Below are 23,723 nucleotides of genomic sequence, written 5' to 3'. Positions count from 1 at the left end.
CTCTGTATCACCTGCCTTTGCTCTTCCTTTAAGTTAAATAAATATATTCAGATAAGATTAAAAACACTGTCAGTCCTGATAAATCTACAAATTACTTTTTAGTCCATTGACTATGCTCTTCCTAAACAATTGAAACATTTTTCCTAGAGAGGTAAAGCATTCATAGGCTTTAAAGGTAAAGTAGTAATACAGTTTTATAAAATACTATTTCAGTTATAGGTTTGGCTGAAAGGGTCATTGAGAGAATATGAACTTAGAGTTATAATTGCTTACTTTTAGGAGTAGATCAGGTGCCACATGTCATCATGGCATTTCTCTGCTTATAACACTTCAACAGCTCTCCTTGGTTTGCCAGATAAAGTCCAAAGTCTTAAACTGGTCTGCAAGGCCCCTCCTGACCATCTGTAGGCTTATACTTGTAACTTGTCTTTTACTTCTTGCTTTGGTACCATCAAACTGCTGATTTACCTACCTACATTGTTTCTTCCTTGAGGGCCTTTGTTCATACTGGTTTTTCTACCTAGAATGTATATTCCTCTCTTCTTTGCCTAGTAACCTCAAGTTTTCTAGAAAGGCTTCCCATGAGCTGCATACTGGATCAGATGCCACCCACAGCTCAGAACTCTCATAAAATACTTATGTATATATGTCTGATTCTAGATAGATACCAATGCAGTCTCCTATTGTTTTATGATTTCTTTTTGTATGTCTGGCTCTTCTAAAATATAAGTTACTTGAGAGAATGTACTCTGTGTTAATTACTTTTTATCCCTGGCACCCTAACACAATACTCAGTGAGTGCTCAGAAAATGTAAGTGGTAGGTGTTTTGAGCTTGAAGTGAACGGGAGACAGTAGACCTTCAGATCTCTTGTTTCCATTTCTACTGTAACTATCCTAGAGCAGATCACCATCATGTTACACTGGATATATTGGAAAGCCTTCAGACTGTTTTTTTTGTTTTTGTTTTTGTGTTTTTGAGACGGAGTCTCATTCTGTTGCCCAGGCTGGAATGCAGTGGTGTGATCTTGGCTCATTGCAACCTCCACCTCCCAGGTTCTAGCAATTCTTCTGCCCCAGCCTCCCGAGTAGCTGAGATTACAGGTGCATGCCACCACACCAGCTAACTTTTTGTATTTTAGTAGAGATGAGGTTTTGCCATGTTGCCCAGGCTGGTCTTGAACTCCTGATCTCAGGTGGTTTTTTTACTTTCTAATTTTGTCACCTTTCAACTTCATCCTTAATGTGTTTTTTACATGGCAGCTGTGGTTTTCTCTGTAAATCTAAAATCTGATTATGGCACCTTCCCAGTAGTCTCCAACTATTATTAATAGTAACATATTGATCTTTTGTGAAAAACAAAACTGTTTAACATAGTTTACAAATGCCATGAATAGTCTCAAAGTAGATTTCCAGCCTTAAACTTTGCTTTTCTCCTCATCACAGTCAGCTATACTGAACGTTTTTCAGTCCCTAAGCATATGCACATACTGTTCTCTCTGACCTGAATGCTCTTTGCTTCTCCTTCCACCCCTGCACCAGTTCACCTATATAGTAATTTCTGTTCATCCTCAGGCTTCAGCGGCAGAGCATTCTGTGACCACTCTCCCCATCCACAAGTCTAGGTTAAATACCTCTCATCTGTGCCCATGTAGGACTCTATACTTGCCAGTATTACACTTCTTATTAGACTATACTGGCTGAACTTGATGATTAATATGTCTGTATTGTGCATTTTATAGTAAGATCTGGTAATAATAACAGCAGCAGTAACTAATTTATTGAGCACTTGTACTTTATATATAACCCAGGTACTGTGCAAAGTGAATATCACCTTATTTTACAAATGAGAAAAACCAGCCAAAGAGATGAAATACCCAAGGCAAACAGTTAATAAATAGCCAAATCAGAATTCTCCCAAGTCTTTCTGACTAGGCCCAAGCTCCTAACCACTACACTATGTTGCCTCCTCCGAACTGTTTTTATGGTTTAACATTGTGTCTACAGCACCTCAGCACACTGATCAGCAGGTAGTAGGCATTTAATAAATGTCAACTCAATGAATGAATGATTGGTAAAACCAATATGAGGAAATAAAGACTTGAAGGTAGATTTTAAAGTATGAATTAATTCATCATCATGGCGGTGTTTAATGGGGAAAGTCCTAGTGGGTTGATGACTTTTTAAAACTCAAAAGAAGTAGAAGCAATGGAGGCATGGGCCAGAAGATTGACTCTGAGGAGAAGAGTAGAGACAAAAAAGACACATATGGTAAGAATGTTTGGTGACAATCTTATTGTTACCAATAGTGACTGATTATCATTAATAAAAACATATTACTTCCCTGCTTTCAACCCCTGCTGTATCTGGTATTTACACTGAAATAGCCAAATAGGAGTTTAAGGATGAAAAGTATTAAACCTATTTATATAGGTACGTCTCCTTGGAACATTGGCCAAGTAAAATAATTTTCCTTTGGTGCTTCTTCCACATCTAGCCCTAGTTATTCAGATTAGATAGATGATACTTGTAGCCATTTTTTAGACTACTGTGTAGATCAAAAAATATGTGGGTAAGCTTGGTGTCGTGGCTTATGCCTGTAATTCTAGCATTTTGGGAAGCTGAAACAGGAGAATCAGTTGAGGCCAGGAGTTCAAGACCAGCCTGGGCAACATAGCAAGACTGTGTGTCAATTAAAAACGAAAAAGAAAAAGTTTAAGAAAAGAAAATGTATTAACTAATCTGGGGAACAAGCTGTCCCATGGATAATTTTTTTTTTTGAGACAGGATCTTGCTCTGTCACCTAGGCTGGAGTGCAGTGGCATGATCACTGCTCACTGCAACCTTGACCTCCCAGGCTCAAGTGATCCCCCCCCACCTCAGCCTCCCAAGTAGCTGGGACTACAGGTGTGTGCCACTACACCTGGCTAACTTTTTAATTTCTTTGTAGAGACGAGGTCTCACTCTGTTGCGCAGATGGGTCTTGAACTCCTGGGCTCAAGCGGTCCTCCCGCCTCAGCCTCCCAAAGTGCTGAGATTATAGGTGTGAGCCACTGCACCCAGCCAAATTGTATTTTTGCAGAATAATCAATTTCCTTTTAGCCTAAATTTAGAGAGCATTTAACATGGCATTTGTTTTATGAAATCAATTTATGTTATCTTCTTTCTAACAAAGCAAATAAACTCTAAACATGGGGTTATTATGTTCATCCAGGAGCATTTCATACTACTGAAGCTGAAGCTAGTTCTCAGAGTTTGACTCAGATATATGCCTTACCTGAAATTCCTCAAGATCAAAATGCTGCAGAATCGTGGGAAACCTTAGAAGCGGTATGTTAAAAAATATTTTCTTTTTGGTAGTTGTGAGGCATAAAAGTAACTTCCTCTCCCTTTCTTTTAAAGGACTTAATTGAACTTAGCCAACTGGTCACTGACTTCTCTCTCCTAGTGAACGTAAGTATATAACTGTTTTGGATGCAGAATTGTTGGATTATTAGAATGAGAAGCTTTTATAATCACTAGGCTTTTAATTAGAATTTTAATAGAACTTAGACTTTTTAAAACTGGTATTAAGCCATAGACAGAAGTTTAACTGTTCTCAAATTCCAGATTAATTCAATAAATTTATATTAAGCACTTGTTATATACAAGCACTGTGTTAGATGCTTAACATTGAGGGTGTGATCAGGTTGGATATAGAAATAAATGAAGTCCATTCTCTGCCTTTGAGGATTCTTTTTTTTTCTTTGAGACGGAGTCTCACTCTGTCGCCCAGGCTGGAATGCAGTGGCATGGTCTTGGCTCACTGCAACCTCCGCCTCCCAGATTCAAGTGATTTGCCTGCCTCAGCCTCCTGAGTAGCTGGGATTACAGGCACATGCCACCATGCCCAGCTAGTTTTTGTATTTTTAGTAAAGACGGGGTTTCACCATGTTGGTCAGGCTGGTCTCGAGCTGACATCATGATCCACCTGCCTTAGCCTCGCAAAGTGCTGGGATTACAGGTGTAAGTATACAGGTGTAAGTCACCATGCCCCGCCTCCTTTGAGCATTCTACAGTGAGTGGAGATAGGCCCGGACCCCAGAAACTGAGCTTTCAAGCATGATGGCTAAATGCAAAAGCAAGAATGAAGAGAGATATTATCAGCTCCAAGGAAAAGCCTTTAATTCCAAAGGAAGGAGGCAGGAGTCATGAGGTGGAAGCATTAAATATAGCTTCACACAGGTAGACAGTATTTGTATGAGCCTTGAAAAATGAGTAAATGTCCACAGGGGGAAGTTATGGAGTATATTTGAGAGGCTGAACAATGACATGGAGTAGAGAGGTGTATGGCATGTTCCAGAATGATAAGTACTGCAGTATAACCAAAGCCTAAGGTACCATGGGCAAGCAAGGAGGGTGAGGGCCGGATTGTGATGGCTTTGAATGCCATGCTAAAGAATTTGAACTTTACTTTGTAGGCATTAAAAACCCTAATACTGATTCTTAAGCAGGCTAGAGTCATGAAATTCAGTCTGTGCTTCAGAAAGATCACTGTTGGCTTTGTGAATAATGGCCTAAGAGAAGAGGAGGTCATGGAAAGGAAGACTGGTTAGGAATCAATTGCAAGAGTTCACCTGGAGCAATGACAATACCAGTGTAAAGGTAAAGGACAGCTGAGAGATATTTCTGGGGAAGTATTAGCAGAAATTTGAGGAAGATGGAGTCAAAGATAAGGAATATTGTCTTTATTCTGCATAATTGGGTGTCAGTGATACTGTTAACATAGATTGGGAAGCACAAAGTCAATTTGGTGGGAAAGATAGATTTTCCATCATTTTTCTGAATTGTTCTTATTTGTCTTTCCCAGGAGTTTCTGCTTGCAGTTCTGTCTAGGTTTAGTTCTTTGTTCCTGATCAAACCATGATTTTGGGGTTGTTTATCTTTGAATTATGGTTTCCCTGAAATCTAGTTTTAAATGAGAAGTTCCTAGATCACACAATCAGAATTGGAATGGTAAAGGACTCAAGAGGCCAACCAGTCTAATCCCTCTACTCTTGCCCCAGTGTCTCAAATAAATGGTCTTTTAACCTCTTTTGGAACAATTACAGCACAAGGATATTGATACTTAAACCATTACATTTGGAGGGTCTAACTCTTAGAAGAGTTAGAGTTAAAAGTATCTGCCCTATAATAACTTCTTTTTGGCACTTTTAGCCTCTAAAGCTAAATAAGAAAGTTTTTCAAGGTTTTGAAACCATCATCCTTCCTCACTCTATCCCACCCTACCATATTTTCTTCTCTTCAGAACCCTTGCTGCTTTTGCATTCCTTCTACAATATAATTTCTAGGCTTCTCAATACTGGCTTCTTACTCTGCTTATGTTCCATATTCTGCATATTTTCTTGAAATGTGTTACCTAAAATAGAATGCAGTAAATTGAATTGCTTCTGGATGCCTCTAAGTTAGAAGAAGCAAAATATTTGAAGTTTCTGGATTAGGTATCTGTACAATATTAATATACTCGCAAACAGAAGGAAATAATAGAACAAGAATCCCAAAATATCTGTTGTTTCAGAATCAATATTTATTCAACTATTGTAAACTAATAATTGCTGAATCCAGTGCAGTTTGTAAAACCTATACATGTATGGTTACACAAATATATACACTTGCCAAAAGTCATTGATCTGTACACATAAAATGTGTTTTAATGTATGTAAATTATACCTCAATAAAGCTGATTTTAAAAAACAAACCACACATGTACAAAGTTCTTACTCAATACAAACACATTTCTTTTCTACTGGGATAGGCACATAAAAGAAATATTAAAGGTTTGTGACCATATGATAGTTACATGTTTGATTACATTATGTAAGCAGCTCATAACCTCTAATCTAAGGGAAATTTGTGCAGGAAAACTCTGGCTGTACCCACAGCTCTATACAAATGTCCTATTTATAATAATCTGTATAAGTACATGAGACAGAATGCTAATAAGCAAAAGCTCAAAGGAGAACCCCTGATTATTATTCCCAGGGTGACTAAGTTCTCATGACCACATGGCCAAGGATTCACAGAAGCTCTATTTAGGCACAGAATGACCTGGGAACATAACCAGAGTGACCACATCCTTTCATTTTCATCACATGGACATGATGGCATCTAGACAAATTAACCCTGTATTTAAGGAACACTTTCTATGTGCGTAGCACTGTGCTAAGCTCAATGAGGAACAGGAAAAAGCATTTAAAAAAACTTACAAGATAGTAGTAGTGGTTGCACAATATTGTGAAGGTACTTATTGCCACTAAATTGTACACTTCAAAATAGTTAAAATGCTAAATTTATGTTATATTTATTTTACCACTATAAAAAGAACTTACAAAGCCATTGACAGGTCAAGATATAGTTCAATAAATGTTAATAAATTAATATCTACTAGGTACCCTGCTCTATTTTTCTTCAACCTTTGTTGTTCAAGTGCCCTATTCTCTTCCTATAACTTTGTAACTAGCCCTATTTCTAGTCAAGGAGAATTTAAAGAACCCTAGGCCAGTAGTTCAGTAACAACTCACCCTTGCTGCTGATCTGTTTTGACTTCTGCCTTTTGCCTTATTCCCTGTGGTTTTTGTAATCCAGTTTTACTCTGGAAACATAAAAACTGGTTGCAATGGATTAGATCAGATTCCTTCATTTATTACCTACATGACCTTCAGGATGTTATTTGACAGCAATGAGCTTTATCACATTGATGGGAGGACTAAATGAGATAATGTGTATTATAAAGTACTTCCCATTCTCTTCCCTTCCACTGACCCCAACTGCATTCCCACTTTTATCCTTCCTTTATTTTGATTCCTTGTTTGGCTCCTTGCAAAAATTCTTTTTCCATCACTATTATCCTTAGGCTAAATTTTAGTACTGGAATTCCTTCAGTACCTTTCCAACTGCTGAATCCTTTGATAGCAACATCCTACATATCTACTCTGCTTGTTGCTTACTCAAGGCCAATATAACCACTTATTTTGCCTATATATCATAGATTTGTAAATTTGTTTCTGGGCCTTTTTGTGTATATGATTGCATATGATTAAGGAGTATATAGCATATATCATAGGAGTTTAGAACCAGAATAGCTCAATGTGAACAGGATTGGTCAAGATCTAACATTAGAACTTGGCCTTGAAGGCTGGCTGGAATTTAGAGAGGAATAAATGGAAGTACCTGGAGTTTTGGTATTACCCTCTTAAATAAACTCATAGCTTTCCAAGAATCTTAAACTTTACAACTACTATTGGAACTCTCCAAGGAAGACCATTGTTAATGATATAAATGGATTTGGGGATTAATTTTTGAATGTATTATTATTGCTTGACATAGAGGATGCTAGGCCTACAAGTGTCCCCAACAGGCATTCAAGAACAAAACAATTCATTGGTTTTGAATTTATATTCCCAAATTGTATTCTGCTTGACAAGTATAATAAATCACAGTTTATATAGAAACTTAGGTACTCCTATGGCTGTTCATCAAGATTTGTTATGTTCAGGCCAATAGGGGGACTTAATTCAATGTTCTTTAAAATGAAATCCATAGACATATTCTTAGAGTCATTTGAGAATTTTTTTTTCTGTAAAAAGGGGTCTATATATTACTCTAGCTTGAGAAACACTGCAGTGTAATGAGCTAAACACTTAAATATGGTTTAGCTCATTGTTAAAGGAATGCTGAGAACATATATGGGGTGCCAAACTATAAAATGGCAGGCATGGAATTTGAAGATTGTAAGATGTGGGAGGCCTAAGCAGATGAAAATAAACATGAACAAATCAGAAGCAAAACCTCAGGGGAGATTGATAGTTAGAGGTGAGGAGGCTCCTGCACCACTGTTAATGTTTGGAGCTTGATTTCACAGGCTGGGGCAGGGTTGTATATGTATCCTTTGGTCCCACAAAAAGAGCCAAGGACATAGTGGACAGGTAGTGACCCAATTCAGCTCTGTATGGAGTCTAGTTTGGCATTCTACTGATGGTGATTGACAACTCTGTGACAATAGTTTGCTGGCTAAATGTAACCTTTATGGGGGTCGGTGAGTCCTTAATCAAGAAGCAGAATTTGAAGATATGGACAAAGTTTGAAGTTGCAAACCAAGCAAAGTATGGACAAGAGAAAGGCAGATGTCCACAATCGAGAGGTGGCTATTGATCCCAGGATAAAGGCTGTCTGCCCTCTGCCTTCTCCCCACACCCCAGCCCCATATTTTTGCATGCTTTCTGATGGCATGAATAATTACTTACAGATGTGGGCTACTCCCCAGGGTGGGATGGGCCTCATCAAATGCTGGTGATTGCAATGATGGGGAACTTTGTAGTTCAAATAATTAGTGATCTCAGGATTGTTTTTTTCTTGTGGTTGCTTCAATTATTCCAAATGATTTTTATGAAAAAATATTTAAATTGTATTAAAATTTTGCTTTAATTTTAAAAAGTCACAGAAATACAATATCCAACCCTTTTTAAAGGAAGGAACATTAAAAAGTATTTCCCTGAGGCTTTACGACTACACTTGGGGTATAGAAATGGCAATAATCCTGGCAGGCTCCTCCCTCTTGCTGGAATTATTTTGGGGCTGAAGAAAAGGGAGACACATTGACTGTTTTTCCTCTACCTGTCATCAACATATGACGGCTGATGATAGAGTTTTAAGCCTGTGATTTATCTGCTAGCATAGACTGTTTCAGGCAAGAGTGGAAAGTGTTGGGGGTGTCCTAAATAGAAACAATGATAGGGTGTCAGAAATCTAGACAAGTTGTATATTATTAGTGCTGGAACTTTTTCTTCTATGGGTCAGAAAAAGAAAGCTGACTTAAATAAGTTTTGCTACTGAGGAAAACAAAAATTGAATGAATGAATGCTAAAATATACCTAATGTTTTCGTGTCCTAGAATTGTCAAGATTCAAAAGAAAAAGCTAAATGTATTTTTTTGATAGAAAGATGAGAGTTAACACTTCCTTGGGGAAATCAGGATGAATTTTTCTATTTTTCCCCCTCACACTTTGCAAACACATTTTATCCCCACTTCAACTCTATGAAGGTGTAAGTATCATCATTCTCACGTGATAAATGAGAATACTGACACCTAGAGAGCTTGAGTAATTTGTCTAAGAGCACATAGTGGCATTTGCTGAGATATGAACACAGATTACCTGACTAAAGGTGAGGCCGTTGATCTGAGCACATATAATAGTGGTTCTTAAAGTGTGAGAATTGTGGACTGGCAGCATCAGCATCACCTGGGAATTTACTATCTCAGGCTTCATCTCAGGCCTACTGGATCAGAAACGCCGGGGATGGGGCCCAGCAATTTGTGTTTTAAGAAGCCTCCAGGTGGAAGACTGAGAACCATTGTTAAACTTGTCTCTGACAGAGACAATCAAAGGAAAACTGATAAGGGACTTTCTTAGGGATTGTGTTAGAGATGTCAGGATAGTGGTGGAGAATATTGGAATGAAGGGATGCCACAATGGCGAAGAGAGACATATTTTGTGTATGAGAAGGGAAGGAATATCAATAATGCTAAGAGGAAACAAACATGGGAAAAAATAGCTGTGTGGTTTGGGCTTCATGTTTTCAAATGAAATAATGGTTGGAATTAGAAAAGTGTTATTTGTATCTGCCTCAATATAAATGAATAGGCCAATTATATAAGGGCAATCAAACTCTTCGGGATTAAAGTTGAATTATTTCACCCTCATTGTAGGTGGCATCTATCTAGGATCAAAGAGAGATTCTCTTTTTTCTGCACATTAAAAAAAAAAAAAACCAAAATAGTCTGTAAACTGTGATAGTTGATTGTATGTTGGCTTATACATTTGTTGTTTATACATTTGTGATTGTTGGTTTATACATTTGGTCTATACCATTAAAAGCAGTACTTGTTATATGTAAATTCTATCTAAGTAAAGTTGAATTAAAAATGGGAATGTGTTCCTACAGCAAGTAATGAGTTCGTGTCACTGGAGGTTTCTGAGCAGAGGTTCAGTAACCACTTCTCAGGAATGTTTTAGTAGGGCTTCGCACATCAGAGAGGAGACTGACCTAATGACCTCAACATTCCTTCTACCCAGAGATTCCATGAGTCATAGTTGCTGTTGTGCCAGCACAGGTGTTGCCATTTTATGTAGAATGCTTTATTAATATATTTGATCTGAAACATTTTAAACTGTCATGATTTTACAATGTGTTAAGATATACAGGTATAAAGCACAGAACAGTGAATTCATTCACCGTTCCCTACTGCATATTACAAACGGAAGGATCTCATAGTAGATCAAACCATATTGTAGTCTTGTTCCGGAAACATCACAATTTGTATTTATTGGACCAAGGGCATTTTACTACTAAGGTAAATGTGCCTGATTTAAACTGAATCCTAGGGCTTATTTGGATTTTTTTTTTTTTTTTCTGGAAAGTAGATTCATTTGGAGAATAATATGTTTGTATGTTTGAGTGAATTTTAGTGTGAGATGGTTTTTGCTGTAAAGTTGCCACCCTTTTATTACCTAATAATTAAGACCCCCCCCTTTTTTTTATGAAAGTTAATTGGTCCTTTCGACATGGCTTATCAGATGCTATTAATGAACCACTATTAAGACGGCAAGGCTGCAGTACCCGGGGCCCTGATTACAGGAATTAAAATAGTGTGTGTTGACTCCCTGCTGCTCCCCAGCAGGACCGCTCGCTCATAATTCCTTTGCATCTAGTCTCAGCAGGAGAAGATTGACAGCATTGCAGACCATGTCAACAGTGCCGCTGTGAATGTTGAAGAGGGAACCAAAAACTTGGGGAAGGTAAGATTCTGCTCCTGCTGACAAATCAATGGTACTCTGGCTCCCAGGAATCTCTAGTATTAACCCAATTGATCTGCTCTCTTCAATGTTGAGGGAACCAGCAATTAAGGAAATAAGGAAGAAATGACACATAGTGCAAGAAATCAATGTTGTAATATTCTACTCTGAGATTCATTCTATCAGGAGAGGAATTTCTTCAAAGAGAGAATAAACTGTAGCCCTGCTATAAGGTATTTGGTGTTACCAGGAAATATTTGCAGAGGGTGAAAGTGTAAGTATGTGACAGCACACATAGAGTGGGACCATCTATTTTCTGTAGGATGTTGCTTTTAACCCCAGGCACACAGCACAGAATAATCTCTGTGCAACATAAAAGCTTTGGGGGAAATCTGTGGCTGCCGAAACAGTTTAAATAAGCCAGCTAGATAGTTAGTGAATTGATTGTTTTGCAAGTAAAATCAATTTGTAGCAGTCCACTCTTTGTAGCTCAGCTCTCTAAGTTCTGAGATCTGGAGCAATTGCTGTACCTGTGGAATACTTTCTTTTCCCCCCTACAAGTTCAGTCTCTAAGGTTAATTATGTACCAAGAGTTAAAGAGGCATTGCCAGGAGTAATGAGAGGAAAACGCACATCACCACAGGCAGATATTCTCAACTCAATTTCTAAATTGAATTTTTTTTTTTTTTAATACAGGCTGCAAAATACAAGCTGGCAGCTCTGCCTGTGGCAGGTGCACTGATCGGAGGAATGGTAGGGGGTCCTATTGGCCTCCTTGCAGGCTTCAAAGTGGCAGGAATTGCAGCTGCACTTGGTGGTGGGGTGTTGGGCTTCACAGGTGGAAAATTGATACAAAGAAAGAAACAGAAAATGATGGAGAAGCTCACTTCCAGCTGTCCAGATCTTCCCAGCCAAACTGACAAGAAATGCAGTTAAAAACCAAACTTCAGGATTATTGGTGCCAACATGTGTATCCTAATGAGGACCTGTGCTGCTGGTGGACCCTCCGTCACCTTTTGGAACACAAGTATATCAAGATGGTGGCTACTGATGTTCACGTGGGATTGAAGTGTGATAAGTGGATATATTTTGTTGTTTGCTGGGGTGTTCATGGAGATGTTAGAGATCGAGGCCCTGGGCTGAGGGTGTATAGTGTATGTCAGGTAAAGTTTGAAGACTGCCAAGGAGCAGATTTTCTCCCTGGAAATGTGAAAACTGAACCTCTAACTCTGATAAGGACTTGAGATGTGTAGAAACATTGGGTTATGGAAGACTAGTTTCTTCCATAACCCTGAATTGGAGACCTTAAGGCTAAGTGTAGATTACTGAGGTTTGTTAGCAAGGAAAAGAATAAGAGTTCAGAAGCCTTTGTTACCGGATAGGGAAATCGGCCTAGAGAGGAGCACAGGTGGATTGCATAATGGAGTCCATTGGCGAACCCTATTGCCGTTTGGTCCAACTATATTTTCTGGTGAAGGAAATTAATGATGTAAGAAAATGAAAGAGGCTCAACTTCTCTTCCTAAGATCTTCTGGCTTCTGAACTCTTCCTCTGCCTCTCTTTAAATAAATAACACAATTTCAAATGGTAGGAGACTTATTAAGCCAGTAACCAAGCTTGGTCTGTCAGCCTTTCTCCTAACACCTCAAAGATCTTGTGCCCTGTGCCGTCCCTCCCTTGTAATTATGAAAAAGTTCTTTGGTTTTTGGGGTGAATTCTCCCTATGTATAATGAGGAATTCTCTCATAACCTTTTTTGTCTTGTCTCTCATCTCTGTTCATCCCTTCCTATAACCTCTAGGTAAAAAGAAAAGAAAAAAAGAAATTTCCAGATATTTTCAACATTGTTAGAGTTTGGGCTAAAATGAGCAAGGAGAAAAAACCACCAAGAACATTTCCTGGGGCATGTTCCACTTTTGAGGGGTGATATATCTGCCAGAGAGGGGGTATCTGACCCAGTCTTCTTTTCAGCTGGTCTCTGGGGGGAGCTGAGAACTCGCTTGCTACCTCATTTCTGTTACTACCGTCCTTTTCCCCAGACTTTTTATCTCCTATGCATCCCTTTGCTTTCTATTGCTGCTGTTTCTTCCCCAAAATGGCGTACCCGTGCTTACCTTTCTCACATTCTGGACAACGATGAACAAAGACCCATGCAAGACTCAGACCCAGGGAAGGGTGTGGTGCTAATCTCGACACCTGACATTCACAGCAAGCATGGTCCAGCCCAACCATGTGTCTATCTCAAACTGTAGAAAGGCTTTAAATTTGGAAAAAAAGAATTTAAGATTATAGGCAGCTTCCCTCTGTTCCCCAACTCATTTAAAATAGGAGGGAATCACCTTTTGCCTTACTTACTCTTTTTTTCTGAGCACAGGAATGGGCACCTACACCCCAGGTGGTGTGAGCTGTCTCTATGCCAGGAGTTAAGGTTCATCAGGGGATTGGACGGTTTATCACTGCTTTCTTTCTGAGTTTACTTTTAGTAACTTTTATTGATGGCTACCTTTCATGTCCCTGTCTAAAGAGACTTTCTCTTTCATACTTCTTGAATCTCATCAATGAATTCCAGTGAAACAGTGCCATTTCTTAGTATCATTAAATAACTAGAAAGTATCAAGTATTGCTCTCTGCTGCTTTATATCATTAACATATTAATAATACCAAGGAGGAAATATTTGAATAAGTGTCAGATTCTGATCCAGTGTCTGATACTGGACACCTGTGAGGCTGGGATAATTACTTTTGAACTACACCTTTTCTCTAGTTTCTGGACCTTTCTCTGTCCCTTTAACACAGGGTGGTCAAACCTGAATGAGGATCAGAACTCACCCAGGCACTTACTAAAGCAAGATTCCTAAACCTCTGTTCCAGGGGTAATTCTGACGTCACCAGTCCAGCATAGTCAGCTGAAATTATAAATCTAAGATACAGTTACATCAAGATTCAGCTGTGTCATTTAATTCTGAAACTCCCAGTATTCTACCCTTCTTCATCACTGCATATTACCCCACTCTTCCGCCCCAAATGGGCTATCCTTTCAGCCCACCAACTTAGTGGCAGCACTAGGGATTCATTATAAGGTAAGCCTGGTTTACATAAGGACCTGAAGGAGAAAGGAAGCCTGTATTTGAAGCTCACACTTTGTGTTGGTATCTCTCAATTTTACTGAGCCAGTGTGGAACACCACTGTATGTATTCATATAAGCCCTTGACTTTTACTGCTCATCAGGATTGGAATATTACTCTAGCGGTCTTCACATATAGGCAAGTTATAGTACTTTTAAAAAGTATCTCATTTCCCTATAATGGAACCTAATAGCCAACTTTTTCATAGAAATTGCTAGAAGAGTTTGATCAACTATGAACGATAGTGTTTATAAGCATAAAATAGTCAGTATGGCACAGAAACCAATCTTAAAATTGAATTTAATGTTTTATCATATCAGATTATCTTCTCCAATTCATGTCTTATTTTTACTACAACAGGTTAGAAAGTGGGAACACTTTGATTAAAGTCTTAAAATTTGTGGGCCCTCATTTGGATAAAGGCAGCAATCCTAAGGACTTTTTTTTTTTTAACCTGAGAATTTCTCTGTAGAGCAGAGATTTTCAAACCTTTTGGCTGTAGCCCACAGTAAAAAAACGCATTTATATCAAAACTTAGAATATGCCTAATGAACATTATGTACCATTCTGATGCTTTTTATTGTTTCAGTTTTTAAAGTATGCCAGTTGCAACCCACTAAATTGATATCTACCAATGGGTTGCAACCCTTAGCTTGAAAAAAAACACTCTCACAGAGGAACTGGAATTTCTTGAATACCTTCTGTTTGCCAGGCACTTCACCAGGCATTTTACAAGTAAGGAAACTGGGCCTCAGACAAAATAATTTGCAGAGGTTTACTCAACTACAAAGGGGTGAAGCCAGGAATGTTAACTAGGTCTGTTGAGCTACAAAAACTGTTTTATGTCTTTCATACTATACTGCCTCTATACAAAATTGAGATGGGGGTCGGGGGCAGGGGCTCATGCCTGCAGTCCCAGCACTTTGTGGGGCAGAGGCCAGAGGATCACTTGAGCCCAGGAGTTTGAGACCAGCCTGGACAACATAGTGAGACTCTGTATGAAAAAAATTAAAAATTAGCTGGGTGTGGCATAGCACACACCTGTGGTCCCAGCTACATGGGAAGCTGAACTAGGAGGATCACTTGAACTCAGGAGCAGCCTTGGTGACAGAACAAGACCCTGTCTCAAAAAAAAAAAAAAGTGGATCATCCATTCATCCATTCTGCTTTACCGAACAGGCTTTGCAATGACACTTTCCATTCATTTGCATCTTTTTAAAAAACTTCTGATTCCTCACCGAGTGTCCAGCAGCCTCAAAGTTTTTAATGGTAGCTGAGGCAGACATAACACAGTGTTCAATTTGGCCCTTAAACTATAAAATCAAGAGGATTTCAATCCCATCCACCTGCCTACAAGTTTTCTTAATGTTTACTGGTTATAACCATTGTTTAAACAGTGCTTTTTATGTAATTTAAAAATAAACTTTAATGCTTTTTAAAACAAATTTATCATAATTCACAGATCAAATGATTATCCTTTAACATGATACCCTTGGGAAATCATGTACTTACTGTAGTGATGCTAGTATTAATATTACTTAGACTAATTTTGAAACTGTTCTTTCAGCATTGCCTCCAAAGACATTTTGCAGACCATCCCAGAAAGGGGGGTACGATGGTGCTGTGTAGAACTGGCCAGAGTTCCTGGAGGATTCTGAGGTTATACTGAAACTCAGTGCTGTAAGGGAGAATTCCATGAGTCCAAAAACCTCCTTTTGTGGGCTGCCTGCCTCCTCCCCTCCCTTAGGTGCTCTAAGATTTTTGTACAGGAGTAAGAATCAAATACTGGTAACATCAATCACAAGAAGTTGAGGAAACCTGTAATATAACTATATAATATAGAACCTTTTTCTTCCATTAAAGTGCAGAAACCAAACCATGCTTTGTGTTAACCTTAGATATGAAAGGTGTTTCTCAGGGTCCCCTTTGTCCTTCCTTGCTGCCACATGAAATCTTACAAGGAAAGATGAAGAAAAGCCTGGGGGGAAAGTTCTCCTGGGAAATGAGGTGTTTTCTTGTTATAAAGTAGAATGTGGCTGTGGTTCACAGGTACTTAACGAATGTTAGGTAATGTTCGTAAGTAATCAGAGGCCTAATAAAAGGTAGGGGAGTTTCTCTTCTAGCCTAAATTAATATTAAAAGTTTGGGGGTATTTTTTGTTTTTAAATTAATACTTTATTGTTTTTAACAGGTGCTTCTCACAATTTATATTCATTAATTTGATGCCCTTTTACAAAGAAACTTCTTAGGTATTATAAACAATCAATGTAAAGGATCCACATGGTATGTATCCACATTGCTACTCTCATATAGAAATGGGAGATAAGAAATATATCTGTGCAATATTAAATTGGAAAAAAAAAACTATAAAAGGTGTCAAAGGCAAATGATTTGTTCCAGATCACAAAACTAGTTGGCACAAGAGATAGGATTATAACCAGGGTCTAAGAAAAAAATTCCTGAAGGTAATTTCACTGAGTGTTATGCCATATCAAGTTTCCTGCTAAGGCTTGAGGTGTTTCAGACTAGCTTTAACCTTCCAAATCAGGCAGTAGCTACAATGGAAAGATAATTGGATGGGGAATCCTGAGATCAGAGTCCTAGTTTGGCTTTGTCCCTTGTAGCAACATTTTTTAAAATCAGGGGCAGCTGTCTTCTCCCATCCCAGCCATGAATCTTCCAACCTTAGTGGTCACCAACTTGACTCCATTCCTTACATCAAGCCTTGTCCTGTCAATTCTCCCTTAAATGTTTGTTGCATCCATTTCTAAATATATCCATGGCCATCACTCTAGTAAAAGACTATTACCTCACACCCCACACTTGATCTTCCCCCAACTTTAAGTGGCTCCGTTCCTCATATCACTGCCACAAGAATTAACAACCATGCCCATCTTTCATTTTTCTGCTGAAAGATTTTCAGTGGCTCCCATTGAATACCAAATAAAGTTTGAATCCCTTAGATTGGCATTCACAGCCTTCTATGTTCTGGCCCCAGCTTTATCTCTTGAAACTCATTACTCACCATCTGACAATGCCACTAAATATCCACAAGAGAGATTTCAAGGTTTTTCTATGGTGAAGGTTCAGACTGGTAATAAACCATGTTTACATTTTTCTGGTCTAAAATAATTTCTATATTACTTTATAATAGTCAGCTGAGGTTTGTTTAAGCTCTTGGACAAGCCTAAAACTTGAAGAAAATATTTTTTTCCACCCAAAGAAATTGCATTCAATTTCTTAACCTTCAAAACAATGTCAGTGTTGTCACCTGTGCATTTGATAGCTAAAGCACAAGTATTCTTCAGAAGCATAAATACTCCAGCCTTGAATGGACCATTGTCCAGCTCCTGTGAAAAACTTAATATTTGAGGAAGACATTCAACGGTATGTGTTTTCTATACACTTCACAAGTAGTTGAGATTTTCTTGTATTAAGGTTGATCACTAAAAAGATGTTTACTTGGGTTTCATTATCTAAACCCCCTAAAGATGTTTTCCATTTTATTGTTAAACACTTGGTGTTAGCAAGGGTCAGCACAAGAAAAGGCCCAATGGCAAGAAGTTCTGCAAATTCTGTAAAGCTTACTGAATTCATTTGTCATTTATGTTGCTGAGTGGTGCTCGAATAAGGAAACATGCAATAAATTTACTTACTTAACCAACATTTAACTGAAGGCCTGTTGTGTGTTGAGTGCTGGGGCCATACATAGAAAAATACTAGACCTATAGACTCTACCCTTGTAAACCATTCAGGCTAATGAATTCAGATACCTAAAGCAAGTAAATCCCAGTAAAACATGGTAAATGCCCTAAGAGAGGAATGAACAAAGTAATACGAGGGCACACAGAGTGGAGGGACCAAATTCTGTTTGGAAAAGAAGGGGCAGGCTTTGTGGAACATGTGGTATTTGAGAGTACCTAAAGAAGAATATGCCTGATTGAAGACGGAGTTATGGATGAAGGGCTCAAAACAACATGGTGGGCTCACAGAAAACTAAGAAATTAAACACATCTGAGTGATGAAGCTGGTTGGATGGAAATAGACTAGGATGTTATCTATTTAAAATTTAATACTTCTTTGTTCATAGGAATTGATGTATTGCTTTGTGTCAGATAAGACTATTACTCCTCTGAGTTCCTCATTTTGCCTTCTTGCCAGGGAAGTTAGTATTAAACTTCACATTTGGTGGAGTTCTTGGTATATTTGGCTTATTTGCCTTTCCCACAGGTTGTACTTTCTTCCCTCTCTGCTTAAGAGATCATCTGCTTAACACTGAATGCCCTCTTTGTTCCTGTTCTAATAGTCATTCCATATTTATTGAAAACCCACTGAGAAAACAGTCATGAAACTTACTTCTTAGTGTCCAAGTCCTTCACAATCGTTTTCCATCTCTACATGAATATTTCTTGACCACTGCAATTCAGTGGCTCCAGTTTTCACTTACGGTTAATTCTGCAATGTTCTCGAACTTCAGAGGGGTAAAATTCTTTCACTGGTGGTGGTGTGATCTCCCCAACTAGACTGTAATCTGCTTTCAGGGCAGGGATCATATCATCTTCTTTGAGTACTTCTTGCCATGAAATACAGTGATGAGAAGGAAAAAAGAAACTACATTCCTGTTAGTGATTGTTAGATGATGAGTGATGAGGTAATAGCATGTGAGTTCTGCTCTCTTTTGGGGACGTGTATTGAAATATGAAATAGCTTTCTAAGACATATCAAATCCTTGCTTAGTACCCACTTTTGTATATTAACAGGAATGAATGATGCAACAGAAGAAATCCAGACAACTCCAGGACTTGGAAATCATGAATTTAAATTTTCAGAATTTGCAGGTGAAGATATTTCTATCTCTTTTTCCAATTAAAAGTCATGACTTGGAAGAGAGAAGATATAGGACCTGAATCATTGAAGAAATACTGTGAGAAAATTTGGACTGACTTATCTTCCATCCTACCTTAGGATTGCTAGGTCAGAATAGCAGGAATCCAAGAAGTATTGATAGTCTGACAGCGTAGTATTGAAACAGGGTGCAGCAGCAGGAATGTAATGGCCGTGTCAAGCAAGCAGGTATTGCCATTGGGCAAGGGCGGGGCTGAAGAGGTAAGCATTTGACAGGATTTGAACCTGGGTCTCGAATGCTAAGGTTCATGTGCTTATTCCAACAAACAGCTGCTCAATTAGCTGACAGGAATGAAAAGGAATCCAGCGGCATTTACTAGTTCTCCATAGTTCCCTTTCTTTCCTCTATAGGTTTTAATGTTCATAACAGGTTGCTGCCACTTGTCAGGGTACACTGGGGGTCAACAATTCAGGATGTCCTTAAGTTTTCCTCCTTCCTACCTTGACACCTTGCTATCTCACAGGGTGGTTATGAGGATTAAAAGACTAAATTCATGTTCAGTGCCTATAACAGTGCCTGGCTCCTAGTAACTGTGCAAATGTTAGTTGCTGTTACTGTTATAATGGTTACCATTTTTTCCCCAAAGTTGAAAGGAAATGCACATTAATTTAAAACAGGTATCGTGTACCTACAAGAAGTGTTAGGGAGACACCTAAAATGAGTGGAGACTTGAGAAATATACTAAGAATCCTTAACATGGTTTTTTAAAAAGGCTTTATTAAGAACACTGTTCAAAGATGACAGATGCCTGGTAGAAAGTGCATCTTTCTCATCTTTATTAAGAATAATATCCAAACATGAAAATATGTAAGATCCGGTTAGGAGCAGGGTGATCATACATCCCAGTTTGTCTGGGACAGTCCTGATTTACATCTGTTGTCCTGGTGAAATTATTACTAATGCTCCCTTTTCATCTCAATGTCCTGGTTTGGATGAAAAAAATTACATGGTCATCTTAGTAGTAAGGGCAATGAAAATCAGTGTGGTGTTACCAAAAAACAAAGAGCATCTATATTTAAAAAGAATTGATCATTTCTAGGCTCAGATAAAAAACAAAATCCCAACGTTAGTGGGAAAGTATACATGCAGGTTAAATTACTACCAGTAATTGTGAAAAACAAGAAAATAGAAAATGTTCCAGAACACTGAGCTTGGGTAAAAGGCTAAATGTAAGGGGTAAAAGCTGAATTCCAGAAGCCACACACCAGGAAATTTACCTTTGAATCCTGGAAAATTTCTGAATGGACACTTGTGTTTTACATCAGAAAGCCATGCTCATTTTGAAGTCAGAATTGATCACTCAGAATTGATGACCTGTTCTATTTTCCTTGCTGTGTGCATAGCCAGGAATGCCATGTTCGATTCCCCTTCCTGGGCAGTAGTCAGGGCGGGAAAACAAGACGTCAGAATTCTAAGATTGATATAATCGTATGTAGGCAAGTTTATACAGGGCACCAAGACAGTAAGCATGTGGATTCCTCCCTGGCAGCCGTGGCAGTAAGTAAAACACATGGGACATGTTGTTATTACCTGAGAAGACTAGAGCTGTGAGGAAAACACAGGTCAGCAATACCTAATAATACTTTTTATTACAGTAAGATAATAGAATAATGACAGTCTTTATTAATAACAATTCTCCTGGAGAAGGGCCTGATGTGCTTAGGAAAGTATAGCTCTTTCTGAGCAAGAAAGCACTTCTAGGAAGGCTCCCAATTCCCAAGGCTGTACACACCTCCATGTTCTCTGCGACTAACTCACATCCTAGCACCTACAACATTCCATTATTTACACATCTATTTTGCTCCTTCACTCAACTTTCAGCTCCTTGATGGTAGGTACGGTCTCCTTACTGTTAGATCTCTAGCCTGGAAACAGTAGATAATGCTTGCTGAATGGCAGATGGTGTTTTGAAAACCACAACAGGGCGATTTTGTCAAGTCTGTTGCTCCATGAGGCCAAGATAGGGTCAGGTTTACCTCACAGCAAATGTGGAGTTCAGAGATTTTCCAGCACCTCTGCAGGACTCTGCATTACCCGAGAGGGTATTCAAGCGTCATTCTGATAGTCATGTATCTCTGGCTTGGTGTGCACTATAAGATTTTAATCTATTCTAGACAAAAACTCTTAGGACCCCAAAGCCAGATTCGGATACAGGATTAAAGGTGACTAGATTCACCTAAACACGTATTTATGATGGACAGAATCATCAGATAATTGAGATTTGCAGATTAACCAGTAGAGCTCATTCCGCTTGTGGTGATGCTTTCTTGTTCTTTATTCATTTGCTCACATACTTATTATTTAATTTGGCTTTTTTTTTTTTTCTTCCATCAGAGATTTCCTGAGTACCTTCAGTGTCGCGAGTGCTGGGATTACAAAGATAGAGGAGTTTGTGCTTTCAGGGCATTCACACAGTAATAAGAGAGATACATGTACTTCTAACTCTGAGACTGAGTACTCTAAAATCCATAAAGGACTGTGGGACCACAGGGATTGACAAGTGTTATTAGGCACTAAGGATGAATGGGAGGAATTTACTAAGCAGGGTTGGGGGAAGGGGGCATTTTAGAGAAGCAGTTTGTAAGCTGCACTGTTCCTCTTCTGGTGACTCTAAAACCTATTGTTTAAGGGCAGGCCGGCCTTTCCCCAATGTGTTCTTCAAGAGGGAAGTTGGATGCTTGCTTCAACAGAAGGCTGGGTTTGAGTGATCACATGGCTTCATATAGCTTCCCATTCTGATTTGGTACAATTAAATTACCTGGGAAATAACTTTAAATCCAAGAAAGCTAGTAACTGTGGTCATCTAGATTCTGAGTAAAGTGTTTACAATATGATGTTATTTAAAACAAAGTGAATTAGTAAAAAGTCTCAAATATAGAAATATTTTATAAATATAATTTTATTACTTGGAAATACATACAAAAATTCAAACACAGCTAAAAAACAGTTGCTAAGCAGAGGTCCTATCCAACCTGGTTTAATGAACATAAAGTAATCAGCATAAAACTTGAGTCCTGAAACACTTATGGTATTCAGGGTCTTTAAATAATGGGTTTAAAAACAGGTAACTGTTTTGTTCTTTACACCTATTTAAATCTTTCCCCCAAATACAGAGTTCTAACATTTGTTTGGTTCATGAGGTTTTATTTTAGAAAAATAGCTAAAGCTATTAGCTAATTATTTGAAAACTGCAATATGTTTCCCCATTTCCAGTCTTCTGTCACCTTACATTCTCCATAGTTTCTCAAAAATTTCCCACTAGTTGTTAACAGAAAGCATTTGCAACCTCCAGTAGCTCTCTAGGATACAGAAGTGTGGGTCTAACAATCTTGAAATCATTTAAGGTGGCAATAATTTTTTTTTATTTTTCATTTTTGCAATTTCATGTCATTTTATTTTGGTCCAGCCATATCTCCTTGTAGGAGAAAAAAAAACTGAGTTATTCTGTTCCTCCTGATTGTCAATTCATTACACTACTTTATCCATTATTTTTGCCCTCAGGTTTAAAAAAGAAAAAAAAAAAAAGCCTTCTTGACAACCTTAGCATTTTCTATAAATTTAAGCTTATTGTGAGCTTGAACATTTCAAACATTTTTATATTTCACTCTCCTCTAACTTTTGTCATGCCAGTTTTCCCTTCTTTTGCAAATGATCTTTGACAACCTGGCTTCATCAGAGAGCTTTGAGATGCTTTAGGATGCCCATTCTCTATCTTATTGGCTAGGTTCTTTTAACTTAAAAAATAATAATAATAATTTGTAGAATATCATCTAAAAGTTTTCACAATTTGAAAAACTGGAAAAGGTAGCTGGCTAAGAAGCAGAAAGGCCTCTTTTTGGTTTTGGGACTCAACCGTGATCTTCAGTCTGGTCTTGCATCCTCTCTTCCCAGCTGAGAAGCCTGAGGCCCTGAGTAGATTAGATAAACCGGGGAAGACGTCTACCTGAAATGGTCTCTGATTAACGGTTCAGAGGGGAACAAGTCTAAATTTAAGACTTGCTTCCACAATATTCTTTCTCAAAGTTAAAAGTGAACATATTTCCCTGCTTGCAATCTGTTGATGGATATCTGTTGTCTACAACATATACTACAAACCCCTTAGTCTGGTACACAAGGCCCTGTGTGACCAGCTCCCATTTCTTTTTCTAGCTTCCCCAATCCCAAATGCCTTACTGAAAGAACTTTTTTCTCTAATGCATTAGGCTGTTTCACACCTTTGCTCAGATTATTCCCTCAGCCAGATCTCTACCTCCTGAGAATACCTGTTCATCTTTTAAAAGCTCAAAATAAAAATAATGTCCTCCAATCTCTGCAATTGAGTGCTCCTTTATGCCCTCATTAACCTTTATTTTCTTCTGTCTTTACATCTATAACACGTTACAGTCATTGTTTACATATCCATCTGCCTGACTAGACTGTAAACACCTCTAGGGCAGAAATAATGCTTTATTCAGCTTCGTCAGGTACTCCAGCACCAAAAAACTTGCACTGAATAAATGTCCGACTGAAATCTGCTTCCCTGTGACTTCCTCAAATCCTAGTTCAAGCCCTGGGATTCAGAGAGACAATGCCAGCCCTTCAAATATCTAAAGACTGTCCCAGTCCCAAGTCTTCTCCAAACAGAACAGCCTTAACATCCATATTTTTAAAACCTTTTTATCCAAGCTGTCCTTTCATGGAGTGCACTTGAGCTTAGTGACTTTTTATACAATTAGGCACCAAGTCCTAATGAGTGCTGAGCCCCTCAGGGTAAAAAAGTAACCAAGGTCACTTCGCTTCTCATTCATTAACTAAATGCCTGATGGTGACTACTAAGTGTCCAGAAATTCTAGGCACTAGTGATATAGACATTAAATTTAGTT

General features: G+C 38.4%; 1 protein-coding gene across 3 annotated transcripts in view; it reads left to right on the top strand.

The window, feature by feature from the left end:
* Positions 1 to 23,148, top strand: part of STX17 (syntaxin 17) — a 76,987-nt gene extending 53,839 nt beyond the window's left edge. For 2 of the 3 annotated variants that reach the window (XM_031934118.1, XM_031934119.1), the window contains exons 5-8: positions 3,213 to 3,328; positions 3,401 to 3,451; positions 10,747 to 10,833; positions 11,527 to 23,148. In XM_031934118.1, the coding sequence (XP_031789978.1) occupies positions 3,213 to 3,328; positions 3,401 to 3,451; positions 10,747 to 10,833; positions 11,527 to 11,766 (494 nt within the window). In that variant the 3' untranslated portion in view covers positions 11,767 to 23,148. The remainder of the gene's footprint in view (positions 1 to 3,212; positions 3,329 to 3,400; positions 3,452 to 10,746; positions 10,834 to 11,526) is intronic. The other variant, XR_004228468.1, reaches the window with a different exon arrangement.
* The last annotated feature ends 575 nt before the right edge of the window (positions 23,149 to 23,723 follow it).

The sequence above is a fragment of the Piliocolobus tephrosceles genome, chromosome 14, assembly GCF_002776525.5.
Source record: "Piliocolobus tephrosceles isolate RC106 chromosome 14, ASM277652v3, whole genome shotgun sequence".
In the NCBI taxonomy this organism is placed as follows: Eukaryota; Metazoa; Chordata; class Mammalia; order Primates; family Cercopithecidae; genus Piliocolobus; species Piliocolobus tephrosceles.
Note: the sequence above shows the minus strand (reverse complement) of the source record. Positions and strands in the feature narration are given on the sequence as shown.